This window comes from Barbus barbus (genome assembly GCF_936440315.1).
Source record: "Barbus barbus genome assembly, chromosome: 4".
NCBI lineage: Eukaryota > Metazoa > Chordata > Actinopteri > Cypriniformes > Cyprinidae > Barbus > Barbus barbus.
In genome coordinates, this window is record NC_136732.1 from 9,025,444 (window position 1) to 9,040,847 (window position 15,404).

General features: G+C 38.4%; 1 protein-coding gene across 1 annotated transcript; it reads right to left on the reverse strand.

The window, feature by feature from the left end:
* Window positions 1-5,629: 5,629 nt before the first annotated feature.
* Window positions 5,630-8,551, reverse strand: LOC306864599 (uncharacterized protein). The gene is made up of 4 exons (XM_079408711.1): window positions 8,410-8,551; window positions 7,843-7,998; window positions 6,858-6,950; window positions 5,630-6,366 (listed from the first exon to the last, which is right to left on the reverse strand). Exons 1-4 carry the CDS (start codon window positions 8,500-8,502, stop codon window positions 6,265-6,267), a joined length of 444 nt encoding a protein of 147 aa, XP_079264837.1. The 5' UTR covers window positions 8,503-8,551; the 3' UTR covers window positions 5,630-6,264.
* Window positions 8,552-15,404: the final 6,853 nt, after the last annotated feature.

Genomic DNA, 15,404 nt, shown 5'->3' on the forward strand with positions numbered 1-15,404 from the left:
TTGTTAGCTCTCCGTCTCCACCTCGGGCTCCTCCACCACCTGCTCCTCTGCCACTGGTCAGCCCCCTGGAGTCGGCAGCCATCCCTCCTCCATGGCTCCTCCCTCAGTCGGCTCCACTGTGGGCCACCGTCATGGCTGCGACCTGGGTCCTGCCAGGCTCCTCCTGCTCCGGATCCCTCTTGTCTCATCCCTGCCATTCTCCCTCATGTTAATTGTTAATCTGATCCCAGGTGTATCTCCTTAGTTCCCTAGTTATTCTGTTTATAAAAGCCTCAGTCCTTTCAGTTAGTGTTTGTCGGTCCTTGAATGTCTCCCCTGCGTGTGTGCCATGTCTCCAGTGCCATTTAAAGACTGTTACATGAATCTCTGTGATTCTGGTGAAGTGTGACACCAGTGGCATAATAATTTTAACCAAATTCTCTGATGTAAATATTTATAATGCAAGCCTACAAAATCCCCAACTTTTTGTAAACTGTCTCTCCTTTTTTGACAAACGCTTTAATAACAGTTTTATAAGAAACTCCTTTAATGTTGGATCCAATCCTCCATGTAAATCAAAATGGCTTAAACCTCACTGTATATCTTGGCACAGATTCAAGATTCAAGATTCAAGAGTTTTATTTGTCACATACACAATTATACAGAGTATAACCAGCAGTGAAATGTAGGTCAGGTCCGCTCCAAGGACAATGCAATTATAAAGAATACAAATATTAAGAAGAAGTACAAACATAAAATAAAATAAAAGATAAGATAAGATAAATAAATATAAATGTGCAGGTCAGTATGTTGTTGACAAATAGTAATGAGAGGAATGTGCAAAAAATAATGTGCAAAAAGTTGTACAGGGTATTTGAATAGCAGCAATATGAGGTAGAGAAAAATTATGAAGCTTATTGATATATGATATTTACATGGAGAAAAATTATGAATAACTTATTGATATGGTGATATTACATGGAGTCAAGTGATATTATGACACAGAGTTAGAGTTTAGGAGCCTGATGGCCTGGGGGAAGAAGCTCCTCCTAAGTCTCTCAGTTTTTGCCATCAGGCTACGGAAGCGCTTACCAGATGGAAGCAAAGTGAATAGACGGTTACCAGGGTGATTAGAGTCCTTGAAGATTTTAACAGCTCTATTTTTGCAGCGTTTGAGGTAGATGTCCTGCAGAGAGGGGAGAGCAGACCCTGAGATGCGCTCAGCTAAGCGCACAACTCTCTGTAGTGCTTTGCAGTCCTGATTGGAGCTGTTTCCATACCACACTGAGATGCACTGAGTCAATACACTTTCTATGGTCCCTGAATAGAAAGTTTTCAGGATTGCTGGTGAGACCCTGAATTTCCTCAGCTGTCGCAGATGGTACAGTCTTTGCCTGGCTTTCTTAACCTGTGTTTGGATGTGTGTAGTCCAAGTCAGGTTCTCGGAGATGTTTACACAGAGGTACTTGAAGCTACTCACCCTCTCCACAGGGGTCCCACTGATCCTGAGAGGAGAGTAGGGCTGCTGCTGTCTCTTCCTAAAGTCCATGATCAGCTCTTTAGTTTTCCCCACATTCAGAGAGAGACAGTTGTCCTGGCACCATGATGTGAGTCTCTCTACCTCATCCAAGTATGCGGTCTCATCGTTGTTGGAGATGAGGCCCAGAACCACAGTGTCATCAGCGAATTTGACAATAGATGTGGAGCTGTGAGAGGACACGCAGTCATGCGTGTAGAGAGAGTAGAGCAGGGGACTCAGGACACAGCCCTGTGGGGCACCTATGTTCAGAGTGATGGAGTTTGAGGTGAACTGGCCAACTTTCACCACTTGAGGTCTGCCGGTGAGGAAGTCTTGAATCCAGTCACAGAGTGAGGAGTTTAGGCCGAGGTCTGTGAGTTTAGATGCCAGCTTGATGGGGACTATAGTGTTGAAAGCTGAGCTATAGTCAATGAATAGCAGCCTTACATAATTCCCATTGTTGCTGTCCAAGTGTGTGAGGGAAGAGTGGAGAACGTGAGAAATGGCATCGTCCGTGGATCTATTTGGGCGATAGGCAAACTGAAGTGGGTCCAAAGTATCAGGGATGGAGGAGCAGATGTGGCTCTTTACAAGTCTCTCAAAAACCTTCATGGCTATAGATGTGAGGGCAACTGGGCGATAGTCATTCAGACAAGAGGGTTTATTGTTATTTGGCACAGGGATAATGATGGATTTTTTGAATGAAGTGGGAACCACGGAGGTAGCAAGGGACTCATTAAAAATGGAAGTGAACAAACCAGCGAGCTGATCGGCGCAGGACCTCAGAACACGGCCGGTTATCCCATCAGGACCGGCTGCTTTCCTGACGTTCACTCTCTTTAACGCCCTCCGAACCTCATCCTCCGATACGGTGATTACAGGATCATCGCTGCTCTGCCTGCTGCTTCCTGACGCGCCGCCGTTGCCATCGAAGCGGCTGTAGAAGATGTTTAACTCGTCGGCCAGCAACGGATCTGCTCTCACCTCCGCGGAGGATTTGTTTCCGAAGTCACAGATGGTCCTCAGTCCCTGCCACATCCGTCGAGAGTCGTTGAGCTGGAAATGAGACTCAATTCTCTCTCTGTATCTGTGTTTAGCGGCTCTTACTGCGCGTCGGAGAGCATAGCACGATGCTTTGTACTCGCTCGTATTCCCAGACAGAAGAGCCTCATTGTAAGCGGCAGTGCGTGTGTTAACCGCGGCACGGATTGTTCTGTCCACCCACGGTTTCTGATTGGAGAATGTCCTTATCGTTATTGTTTCTGTAGCTTGCTCGGTTAGCGTGTTTACAAAACTTAATGCTACATCCGTGAACTCGCTGACGTCAGAAGAACTCGCCCGGAACATGTCCCAGTCGACGTCATCAAGCGCTGCCTGCAGCATAGTCTCTGAGTGGGAGGACCAGCGCGTCACTACTCTCTGCACCGGAGGTTCCTGAACGAGACTTTGGGTTTCCAATGTCCAAAAGTGTTTCTATGTTGTAGGTGATCAGTGCCGACGTGAAATGTGTAAAAAGAGAAAGTAAAAGTAGGTAAAAAAGTAAGTTTAAGCAAAATCTCAGTGGAGCGACCCAAACGGCGTCCGAACACAGCGGCGCCATCTTGGAACATTTGGATGTTACCATATAAATATGTAATTTAATTTCTAATAAAGTAAAAGTACTTTACAAAATTATTCACAGATGTTATCCTGCAAATGCAACTGTTAGCAGATATGTGTTTGTGACAAATGTACCTTTTGCAATATATCTGTTGAAGATATTGAACATTTATTTTTTCTATTGCCCTTTTTCTATTTCATTTTTCATTGACTTTAAAATAGACATAACAAAAAAATTTAACGAAGCCCTTAATTTAGAACTTTGTTATTTTAATTTGTTTTAAAAAAACAAACATCTTTTTCTGAAACAAATTTACATTAATCTGTAATTATCTTAGGAAAGTTTTATATTCGCAAGTTAACAGTAATTCAAAAGAAACCATCATATATTACATTTTGGAACACTGATCTTAAAAATGAACATGCTTTGAAACCCTTTCTAATATGAGATCACAAAATCAGAGAAAAATTCTAAAGCTTTTCAAATTTATGTAACTGCCCTAATGTAACTATTTTATTTTTTATCCTGTTATTCTTTATTTTATTTTTAATTTGTGTCTGTGTCTATTCTTTTTTTTTTTTTTTTTTTTTTCTATTCTGGTTTGCATGCTTTGAGATGTGCAATGTTGCCCTGTCTGCCTTGTGCTTTTGTGCAATTGAACTGACTAAAGGGGGGGGGGATTAACGTAACATTGCACCTCATAACCACAATCAAGCCTTCAAAAATAGCTTGTCAACCACTTCTTTAAAATAATGCTGAAGCAATGGGGATGAGTTAATGAGATAAAGGAATGACTGAACAATAGAGACACACTGAAGGAAAGAGGAACAAACATTTGAAGTCACCACTGTGGTGATCAGTGCTTGCTGCATTTGAGCTCTAGACGTGCGTGCGTGCGCGCACACTTAGTAAAGCCTCCGATTTTTTTTTTTTTTTTTTACTTTGTGAGGACATTTGGCCAGTCCTCACAAGGGAAATAAATTATTAAAAATACTAAATGAACTTTATCCTAAAATGCAAAAAGTCTCCTGTGAGGGCAAGGTTTAGGGGTAGGGTTGGTGTAGTAGGGCATTAGAAAATATTGTAAGCTCAGTATAAAAACAATAGAAGTCTATGAAATTCCTCACAAGTATAGTAAAACAAACGTGTGTGTGATATCTGCTTGTATTAGTGTGTCAAGACAGAATAGCATCAATGTGATATTGATTGTTGATTTAAGTGTCTGATTAACTTATCACATCTGAAGTCTATTTTAATTTGTTTAAATTCCATTTACTGATTTCATTTTCCCTTCTACACAAATTTCTCATTCTTGCGGTATTATCCTTATAAATGAAAGTGACAAAAAAAGAGGCAAAAAGAAAATTAAGAAAAATAAAATATATACCTTTCTTTGATAATAATGTCTGGAGTCCAAAACATATCTTTTTTTGCTGGAACTTCGTAAATTTCACAATACTGATCAGATTGCCACCCCATGTTATTGGACCAAGCCTGAAAAGTTATGAATATAAGTTTCACAGTGATTACGAAAGTCAGTCCTTCTCAAGTTGGTTACTGTACCATCTTTCTTTCTTTAAGAACTCATTGCAAAATCACTATTATTGTTATTATTTATTTATTTTAACCAAAGCAGCCATCTCTGTGTTGTGACCAACAACACTTACAGGTGTTTATGGACACCTCAGTACAACCTGAATTCTGGAAATGTTGGGACGTTTTTTAAATTTGAATAAAATGAAAACTACAAGAATTTCAAATCACATCAGCCAATATTTTATTCACAATGGAACACAGATAACATGTTATCTGTGTTCCATTGTGAATAAATGTGAATAAAATATTGGCTCATGTGATTTGAAATTCTTGTAGTTTTCATTTTATTCCAAAAAAAAAAACATGCCAATAGTTATATTTGAGTACACTGATAAAAATTCTCTGCTTGATTTACTTAAAAAATATGATGAATTCTTTTGCATAATTTTATTATGTAGATCCAACAAGACTAGTCTTTGTACAAACTACTTAATTTTTCTGTTTGTTGAAATAAAATTTGTACATAAAGTTAACTTAATTTTAGCATTGCTCTAGTCATTTTTGTGTGCGTGTGATCTACGTAACTTTAAGAGTTCTAAATGTGTATTTTTGATTGAATCCAACTTAATTTTTACATTTCAATATTACAAATTTCAAGTGGGATCTACTGTTTTCAAAATTTCTTAGTGTATTTTAAAGTTACATGTACTCAAATTTTCTAATTAGCAACTGAGTATTATAAATGCAAATAGTAATGTTTTACTACTATAGTAAAAGTTCAACACTGGTACTGAATGCTAGTAGAATGTACTCATCAAATATGGAAATCTAGTTATTACATTACATAAAGCTGACATTTTGGCCATTTGATAGTAAAAACTGACAAGGTCAGTATAAAACAAAGTATAATCAAATATATCCACCTCACAGGATGAGACATTGTTTACAATAGAAAATTGTGCTTCATGGTGGTGCTAGAAGAAAGCTCATTAAGTGAATGTTGACAGGCTTTATTGTCTTCAGAAAAAAAAAGACCATTACAGAATATTTTCTATAAAATTGCATTTTTCAGTCCTGTACAGTAACATACTCTAAGACTTTAAAACAACACACTTACACATCACGTATGATCATCGTGTGAAAATGGAGATCTTCTAAGAAACCTACATTTCAGTTTCTTTGGGTTTCTATTGAAATAAACTCACATTGTGCAATATATTTTCCATGAGTAACGTTTCTGACTTCTTAACTGTCATCTTTCCTTCAACTGCACCTTAAACATTAACAGACTCACAAACATGGTCCCTATATGAAATAGGATTAGTGTAACTTGAGAAAGTGCATTGAAAAAACCTGAGAAATTGAACTGTAAAACTTTACCAGAGGGACCTAACTCAAACCCTCTACATTCAACAATGTAAGGCCAGTAAACTGATTTTGAGATCATGAACTTTGGGGAACATTTTTGGGTTCCTGTCCTCCAGCTCCAGGAAGATCTTATGGAAAGCCTACATTTCAGTTTCTTTGGGTAGCTTAGTTCCAAGGCATAAATAAGGCCCAAGCTGCAAGCATGTGCTACACTGGGAATGCAAAAAAGGACCTCTGCTCCCTCGATGGCTATTCCAGCTTGCTACTCGAGACCTCCATCCCTGGCTTTGCTGACCACAAAGATGTTGAGTACAAATGAAGTGATGGCCTCTTGGATGGGTGCAGCATCGTCGTCATCACAAACCTGTGAAATATACCAGAGAGAATTTAACCTACTTTTTGTTTGCTAATGTGAATAATGCATTTAGCTCTTTGCTCTCCCTCTGAACAGAAATCTGGGTGGGATTACGTGGTTGCTGTGGTAGTTTTGATCTATACACTTATGTACAATTTGTGCTCGAAAGTCACTCGAAGAATGTGCTGCGTGTTGTCGGGATTTGGGCGGGATTACGTGGTTGCTGTGGTAGTTTTGAGCGGTGTTGTGATTTAAGAAAAAAAAAAATTCACATGCATTTGCCTACATTTATATACAATAACAATCTTGTGTGAACTGAAAAATATTTATGGGGAGAGAGTCATGTGTGTGTGTGTGTGTATGTGTATATATATATATATATATGTATATTATATACATATGTAATATGTATATAAGTGCAGTGTAAAACTTTCTATATAAATCAAGAAATACATTTGAAAATCTTTCAGTATACATATGCAGAAATATAATTTCTTTACCCAGTAGTCCTTGATTAATTCCTCTGTCTTTTCACCAAGGTAGAGAATGAGGCCTCTGATCACAGTTTCTCTTCTGGACTCAATGCTGTTGTCCTACAAATATATGAAATATGGGATTATATTAAAGGGTTAGTTCACCCAAAAATGAAAATTCTGTCAGTAATTACTCGCCCTCATGTTGTTCCAACCCCGTAAGACTTTCGTTCATCTTAGGAACACAAATTAAGATATTTTTGATGAAATGTGAGAGCTCATCATGACCACTTTCAAGGCCCAGAAAGGAAGTATCGTTAAAATAGTTAATGTGACTACAGTGGCTCAACCTTAATGTGATGAAGCAACAAGTATTTGTTTTTGTGTGCAAAAAAACACAAAAAGAACAACTTTAACAATTTCGTCTCTACTGTGTCAGTCTCCTACGCTGTTTATGTAGTAAACACAGAGTTGCGCTTCAACACCGGCTTACTACTGGCCGACACTGTTCACGCAAGCACAATGATGCATGCATGTGATGCTGACGCAGGAGCTGGCCAACCAGAGGCCAATACTGAGCTGGTGTTTTGAAGTAGAACACGGAAAGGCAACGCTGTGTTTACTACGTGAACAGCATAGGAGACTGACATGGAAGAGATGAAATAGTTGAATAATGTTATTATTTTTGTGTGCACAAAAAGTATTCTCGCTGCTTCATGGCATTAAGGTTGAGCCACTGGAGTCACATGGACTATTTTAACGATGTTTTGACCGCCTTTCTGGACCTTAAAAGTTGCAATGACGTTGCGGTCTATGGAAGGTCAGAACGTTCTCAGATTTTATCAAAAATATCTTAATTTGTGTTCCGAAGATGAAAGAAGGTCTTACGGTTTTGGAATGAAATGAGGGTAAGAAATTAATGACAGAAATTACATTTTTGTGTGACCCTTTAAGTACAGATATCGGAATGCTACAACATTAAAGTAACAGCTACAATTTTAAAAGTACATGCCTCATTCATGATTTCAAGAGTCTCATCAAGTTTCTTCCCAACAGCTCCTCCCTTCCTCCTGTAGAGTCTCAACAATTTAGGCGTGTATTCGTCCAACTTCCCAAAGAATGTGGACTGTAGTGGCTTCAGTGTGATCCTCTGGAATTCCTCCTCGATCTGAGAAAGAGACCAAGAAAGATGGAGAGACATCATGAGATACTGAAAGAAAAGAATTAGAGACACAGGGAAGAGAAACAGAATACCAACTAGAAAAAGTAACCCTAGAAATACACTAAGAACGACATTTAGGTGGCCTGATGTCTGGAAAGGGATGCTACACCGGATGAGAGCTAATTTAAGTGCATGGTTTCAGTTTAGTTAAGTTAGCAGCTTAGTTTCAGCAAATTCCACACAACTCCTAAGTCACTTTTTTACAGGACTATAAATTTGCTCTGTGAAAAGCAAAAAAAAAATAAAAATAACAGGACAACTGGACCTTTGCCAACTGAGTTATAACTTTACCCCCAGTTTCCTCACTACAATAAATGTATTATATAATTTAAATATAATTTATTGAAAGTTACTTACCTTTATCCAGTGTTGCCTACTTGTCAGGAGAATCACCTGGTAAGGACACAGTGTAATGGTTAGTAACTGACCAATGCAAGAAACCCAAATCATTTAACTATAATTAAAAATAGTTTCACATTTTCTTCTCTCCACAAACACTGCAGGTAGTTGACCTGCCGATCAGACAGCTAATTGTCTTCAGTTTCATATGAAATGTTTCTTTGTGTTTGTTTTTCCTCGGAGCTCAGGTGAGAAAGTGTACAGGGAACCGCGTCATGCAGAAGGCAGGATTATGGTCACGTAAGATGATTGACAGCTGTAAACCTCTAATGAGTAAAAACTACCGTCCTAACTAACGCAAACCACGAAGAGAAACAGACAGAGCGCGCTCTTTCAGCTCTTCAGATCGCATAATTCAGTGGTAAATGGAGTATGCATTCTGTATGACCAAATAGTTTGAAAACTAAATCGATATTTCTACAAATGCGCGCACGTTTGGACGAGTCCTAACGGACGCTGTCAATTGCATCTATTTGAACACAAATAAATTGGTTATTTCCACTATTTGACATAAATTAAGAAATTAATGTCACTACAACCTAGTTTTATCATAAATAGTGTCCAAATATCCAAGCTGGAGTCCGATCAAGTAAATGTTTTAACGTGCAGTGAATATTAAACAATAATCTTTCTACATAAACTAAAGCGGTTAAATAAAAAGCATCTTACTCTATAACAAACAGGTCGACCTCAGTAGGGATCCTTTCCATAATGTTGTCAGACACTTAGAATAATAATCTGAGCATGTCAGTGGCAAATAAGCAGGTTTTGTGGATGTAAATTAAATTTAGGTCTAACGTTACGGTTAATTGTTTCGCCTCTGCAAACTGCAGCGGTCTTGCATAGCCTTGGGCCGATTTAAAAGATTATTGTTCCCATCAGTCACTTAAACACAAAAACATATATTTTTTAAAGAATAAAATAAGACCCAGATAAAAAAAAAAAAACGACGTTACACTACATTATTCATGGCTGTTCTAAAACTCCACGTGCTATACACTACGTTAACTTGCATGCCTTATTTTATTGCTGCATTCTAATGTAAGCTTCAAATTACACTACAACAAACTATTTTATCGCCACTTGCAAAGTTTCAATTAGGCCTACCGTTACATGTAAAGCAACTATAGCCACCTACCAGCGTAACCACATGGTAGGCCTAATGCTAATTAGAAAATCCACATACAACAATCTTCAATTACATTTAAAGCCTCGTTTTTGTACAACAATTCAAGAACTGTAAAGAGTGTACCAACCCAAGTAACATTAACTGTTAATTTGCTAACTTTATTCTTACCTTAAGTTCAGTCCTCGTATTCGTCTTCGTCTTCGTTTGAATGCAACGAAACAGGAAGGGGGAGTTTTTTTTGTACGAGTAAATAAAACAAGGTATTGTTTGTTGTGCGTGTGTACCTAAAAAGCTTGGTTGGGATTACTTAGATTAATTTTGTGAAGGACAAAAATGCACATTGTTTTGTGTTTTGAACAAATGCAGATTAATTCAAAAATAGATATATTAATGTAAAGATACAAACATAACATTTTATTGTTGATATCACGCATTTTAATTACTTAACATTTACATCCACTCAGATTTACTTTTTTCAGTGTACTCGATTTGTGTACTTTGTCCACCAATGGGGTTCTGGGCCATGACACAGAAACCAGCTGTGGTAAAACCAAAATGGTGGTTTTGCATTATCAATACATGGGTAAAAACTCAAAGCTAGGAACAAAAATAGTGAAGCAGCCACTTCACTATTTAGGATGCATTGACAAGGGTGAAATGCTTGATTTTCAAATAAATCTTCTGGTCATATCCAACCAAGTTTTATAAACTGAGAAACACTGATATAAGAGCAAAACATTTTATAAAAAAAAATAATAATAATAATACTTACAGTCATCATTTTGACCTGTGTTGAGAGGCTCTGTGCTTTTTCATTCTGCAGATAAATTAAGTGTTAAATACTGACATCACATGTAGTTGACACTCAAAACTTGTATAAGAAGTAATGGTGTCAAAATTAGCGCGTTAACGCATGCTATTAATTATTTTCAGATTAACGCGTTAAAAATATTAACGCAAAATAACGCAGGGACGGGGCTAGGGTTGGCCACCTCATTCGCAACTGCTGCCTCTGTCTCTTTTTTCTTGCAAAGGATTGCGTTTATTTAGATGCAGAATGTCTTTATGACCACATCAAACGGGAGAAGTTTCAGACACGGGCTCTATACGTCGCCTACACGCCAGACGCGAGTCAAACAAGCGCGTAAAAGATACTGTGCTCGTAGAGCGCCCTCTTCAAATACACGCACATAGGTGCCGGTGCGCGCTGTAGCCTATATCATTTCATATCATACAGCGAAAGAAACTACGTGCATGCAATGTCGTAGTTATGCCGTCAGTTAAGGCATGAAGTTACCAAAAAGGCGATTAAAGCTGCCTTAAACTGTGTGCATGCATGCAATAGCCTATGTTATATATGCTTCACATTTAAGCACATGTCTCTGAAAGGGTTTTAAAAACTGTCCTGAGGCACCCTAGCACTGTCTCCCTCATCTAAAATACCCAATTCAACTCATCCGCTCATTAGTTGAGACTTTCAGACCTGAAGTGAGTCAGAAAATGTAAAGAGATTTGTGAGAAAATAAGATGCATGTCAGATCCCCATCACCTTCAGCAGCAGCAGCTTTTAAAGCAATAGCAGGCAAATAAGTTAATAACCAGCTGCTGTGATGTCTATTAATCCAAGAACAAAAGAAAAAAGAGCAAATCAATAACTTTTATAGTTTTAAGGGGTTCATCTAGAATTTAGTGTTTGGTAAGTCATTTTCTGTATATTTCTGCTGAAGGGCACAGGTAGCTAAATATGTCATTTATTATAATGGGTTCATGTGAAGATTGTTTTAAGTTCACTTAAATTAGACGTTAAGTCTAATAAATGTTAAAATTGATAGCTCTCAATTATACTGTAATGCTGAATGGCTACAGTCAATGGTTAAATATTCAGGGGGCCAAAATTCTTTTTTTATAGAGACATCAGTAGTATTGATATCAGTGATGCTGGCCTTCAATCAGGAAAAAGATACCATTAAAGAAATATTACAAATATACTGTCTTTATGTTGTTTGTACATTGTACATTTGAAGATTGTTTATTTAAAAACTTGAATGTTAGGTGGGGTTAAGCGTGATTAATCACGATTAATTTTAGAAAAATGTGTGATTAATTAGTTAATTTTTTTAATCGATTGACAGCACTAATAAGAAGATAAATCATGCTGGACTCATACCACTTCTATGATGGAGGTCACATACAGGTCCACATAAACATCAGTAGGAGGGTCCATGAAGTAGGGCAGTAGTTGGGTTTTTGGAACATCAGTCTTATTCAAGCCGAGATGTTCAAAAAGTGCCTTATAAGCAGTACCATAAACTGTGCTTTCTTTGCAGTTTGTAAAAGCAGACGCCCATCCTGTGAAAAGAAGGCTTCGTTACATACAGTTAGGTCCATTTATATTTGGACACTAACACAATTTTCATAATTTCGTCTCTGTATGCCACCAGTATAGAATTAAAATGAAACAATCAAGATGAAATTGTATTGCAGACTTTAAACTTTAATTCAAGGGGTTGAACAAAAATATAATATAAAATTATTAGGAATTACAACGATTTTTATACACAGCCCCCCAATTTTCAGGGGCTCAAATGTAATTGGACAAACTAATATAATCATAAATACAATTTTCTCTAAAATAATTATTTGCAGGCAATGACTGCCTTAAGTCTGGAACTCATAGACATCACCAAAGTTTGGGTTTCCTCTTTTGAGATGCTTTTCCAGGCCTTATGCACCTGACTTCAGTTTGTGTCTGTTTGTTTGCCTTAGTTTTGTTTTCAGCAAGTGAAATGCAAGCTCAGTTCGGTTGAGATCAGGGGATTGACTTGGCCATGGCAGAATATTCTAATTTTTACCTTCAAAAACTCCTGGGTTGCTTTTGCAGTATGTTTTGGGTCATCTCCACTTCTACTATGAAGCGCCGCCCAATCAACTTCTGAATCTGGGCAGAGAATATATCCTTATACACTTCAGAATTCTTCCGGCTGCTTCTGTCCTCTGTCACGTCATCAATAAACACCAGTAACCCAGTTCCACTGGAAGCCATGCATGCTCATGCCGTCACACTGCTCCACCAGGTTTCACAGATGATGCTTTGGATCATGAGCTGTTCCAAGCCTTCTCCATACTTCTTTCTTACTATTATTCTGGTACAGTTTGATATTAATTTCCATCCAAAGAATGGTTTTCCAGAAGTGGTCAGGCTTTTTTAGATTTTTTTTTTTCCTTTGGCAAAGTCTAATCTGGCCTTGTTTGCACCTTGTGGTGAACCTTCTTTATTTGTTCTCGTGAAGTCTTCTCTTGATTGTAGACTTTGACTGTAACACGTCTACCTCCTGGAGTATGGAAAGCCAAAGTGTTCTTAAACGCCTGCTCGGGCGTCTGATTGCACACTGACACGTCAAAAGCGTGCGATTTGACAGCAAACAAACAAACAGTGACCTCTGTGATTCTACAGCATGAGATCCAGCATTTTCAGAATTATTTACAAAGATTAAAACTTTAAAAGCATAAGACAAGACACAAACTGTGTTTGAAATGCTGTCAGTTAGACACACAAAAACATCAACATCAGTGAATCTCAACAATGGTGACAGTCAAAAGCTTCATGTTGTAATGCATGCTCACATTATCATCACATCATCAGTAGCCTGGCAGCTCATGCTGAGATCACTGTGATATCAAATTGTTGACAGTGTTTGGAAACAAAACCAGACCAAACTGCAATTCTTGTGAGCCGTTCGAAATCTATCTCTGAAATCACCTCAGAGTGTTTGTGCAAGCACAGCACCGTACAAGTAAGTAGTGCTTTCCACAGAGCATCTGACTCATTTGCATCAATGTCTGATTTATATCACTTAAGAAAAGCAATTTTAATGCAGGTGATTTGATCATGACCAAATATAAAAATGTATGCTAGATAATACCAAGTAATTTTATTCAATGGCCCCTTGTCACCCAGTAATTTCTACAAGCGTCCCCCAAAAATTGCAAATCGGAAATTCCTGTTCTAGGTGTTAAAATCACAGAAATTATACATGAAAGAAATAATAAAGGTCAATGTTAGTTTGTAAATATACTAATACACGTTTAACGTTTCTTGCTTGCTTAACATTTCATGCTGTATAATTTAACATTAGTTTATAGATTGTGAATAGCAGAGACCCAGCTGAAAACGAAACCCCGTCGTATGCTATTCTGCTGAAGTTTAACTTGAAGGAAATAAAGTGAATCCCTGGCCATATTTATGCTCTATGATGCTGTGTTTGCCTAGGAAGACCAAACTAGCAACTTATAAAATCTCGACATCAACCCTTCGCAAGCAAGTAGAGGTAAGGTAAAATGAAGGTGTTTCATTCCTGAATGAATCAACCGTTTAAATGATTGGGTTCAATTGCAATGACTCACTAATTAACAGTGACGTGCTAACATGTTTTAATTTCTCATTTAAAGTATCTTGAGTAACGTACTTGAGTAAATGAGTATTCAACCTTTTATGTCTTACATATCAAAACATTATTTCTGCATTTTGTAACTGCAGGTTAAATGCATTTAAATGCATTCAGGGGTGTCAAACTCAGTTTCTGGGAGCTCCAGCGCTGCAGAGTTTAGTTCCAACCCTTCTCCAACACACATATCATGTAGTTTTCAAATAATCCTAAATGATTAAATAAGCTGGATCAGAAGTGTTTACTTAGGGTTATATATAAACTGTGCAGGGCTGTGCCCCTCCAGGAACTGAGTTTGACACACTTGGCCTATCCCAGTTTTGCCTCCCTCCCACTGTTAAAAAGTAAAAAGCATAGGCTGTGTCCAAATTCAGGGTCTGCATCCTCCTTAGGATCCTTCCTACCCGGATGAAGGAGGAGGGATCCTCCGACGTCCGCAAAACCCGGAAGTCGGTGTTTGTGAATTTGGACAGCCTACCCTTCTTTCAGTTCCCTCCCTTACCCGTTGCTCATATCCTGTCGCCTAGCAACCGTGACAGCGCCAAGCAAGAAGCGGGAAAATGGACAAACAAAGAGTTATTCTCCTCATTTTAATTCTTTTGGAAGAAATAAAGCAATTAAATAAATTAAATACTTTCTTTGCTCGTTGTCGGAGAGTTTTTTTATATCAGACTACAAGGTAAGCCATTATAGCCTATTTTTATTTGTTTTTAAGTATTCTACTAATTTCTCCTACAAATTCATTGAGCCGAAGCATAAACTTTAGCTTGTTTTGTCAGAGAAACTCCTCTCCCACTCCGCTACCGCTCGCTTCGTCCGCCATTACGCTCTGCCGAAAATAATTATGGGATAGGTAGGACGGGAAAGGATCCACCACACCCATCCTTCCAATTCGGGGAAAAGGAGGACGTATTTGTGGGCCGCATTTGAAGGATCCTACAAATTTGGACAGCCTTCGTCGCGGCGCTGTGACGTAACATCCTTCAAATGAGTACTCCGAAGGATGCAGACCCTGAATTTGGACACAGCCAGAGACTGTAAAAAAAAAATGGACGTAGTGTCCGTGACGTCTCTCGTAGGTTTCTGAAGAGTGTTTTTGAAGCCTAAAGTGGGCGAAGCCGACCGCCGCCATCTTGGCAACGCGTCACCGCGCGTCACTCCCGGATGATCCAAAATGGGCAATGAGGCGGGACGTGGGCGGAACTAAGGTGCCTGGTTGCTGAAACCACGCCCGCCTACCTCGTCGACGTATTGGCGGTTGATTTTTGAACTTTTCCAGAGCTTTCCAGCTTACTCAAGGTAAATTAACCTGAAACTACACAACAAAACTTCAAATAACTGAGGTAACGTGACGGCTAACAGACAGCAGATAGAGACAG

Excerpts from the sequence above, each read along its gene's own strand:
- LOC306864599 (XM_079408711.1), bottom strand. The coding sequence starts at position 8,502 with ATGATTTGGGTTTCTTGCATTGGTCAGTTACTAACCATTACACTGTGT. Across the intron at positions 7,999-8,409 it reads GTAGGCAACACTGGATAAAG|ATCGAGGAGGAATTCCAGAG; the intron begins GTAAGTAACTTT and ends TCTCTTTCTCAG. Across the intron at positions 6,367-6,857 it reads AATTAATCAAGGACTACTGG|GTTTGTGATGACGACGATGC; the intron begins GTAAAGAAATTA and ends TATATTTCACAG.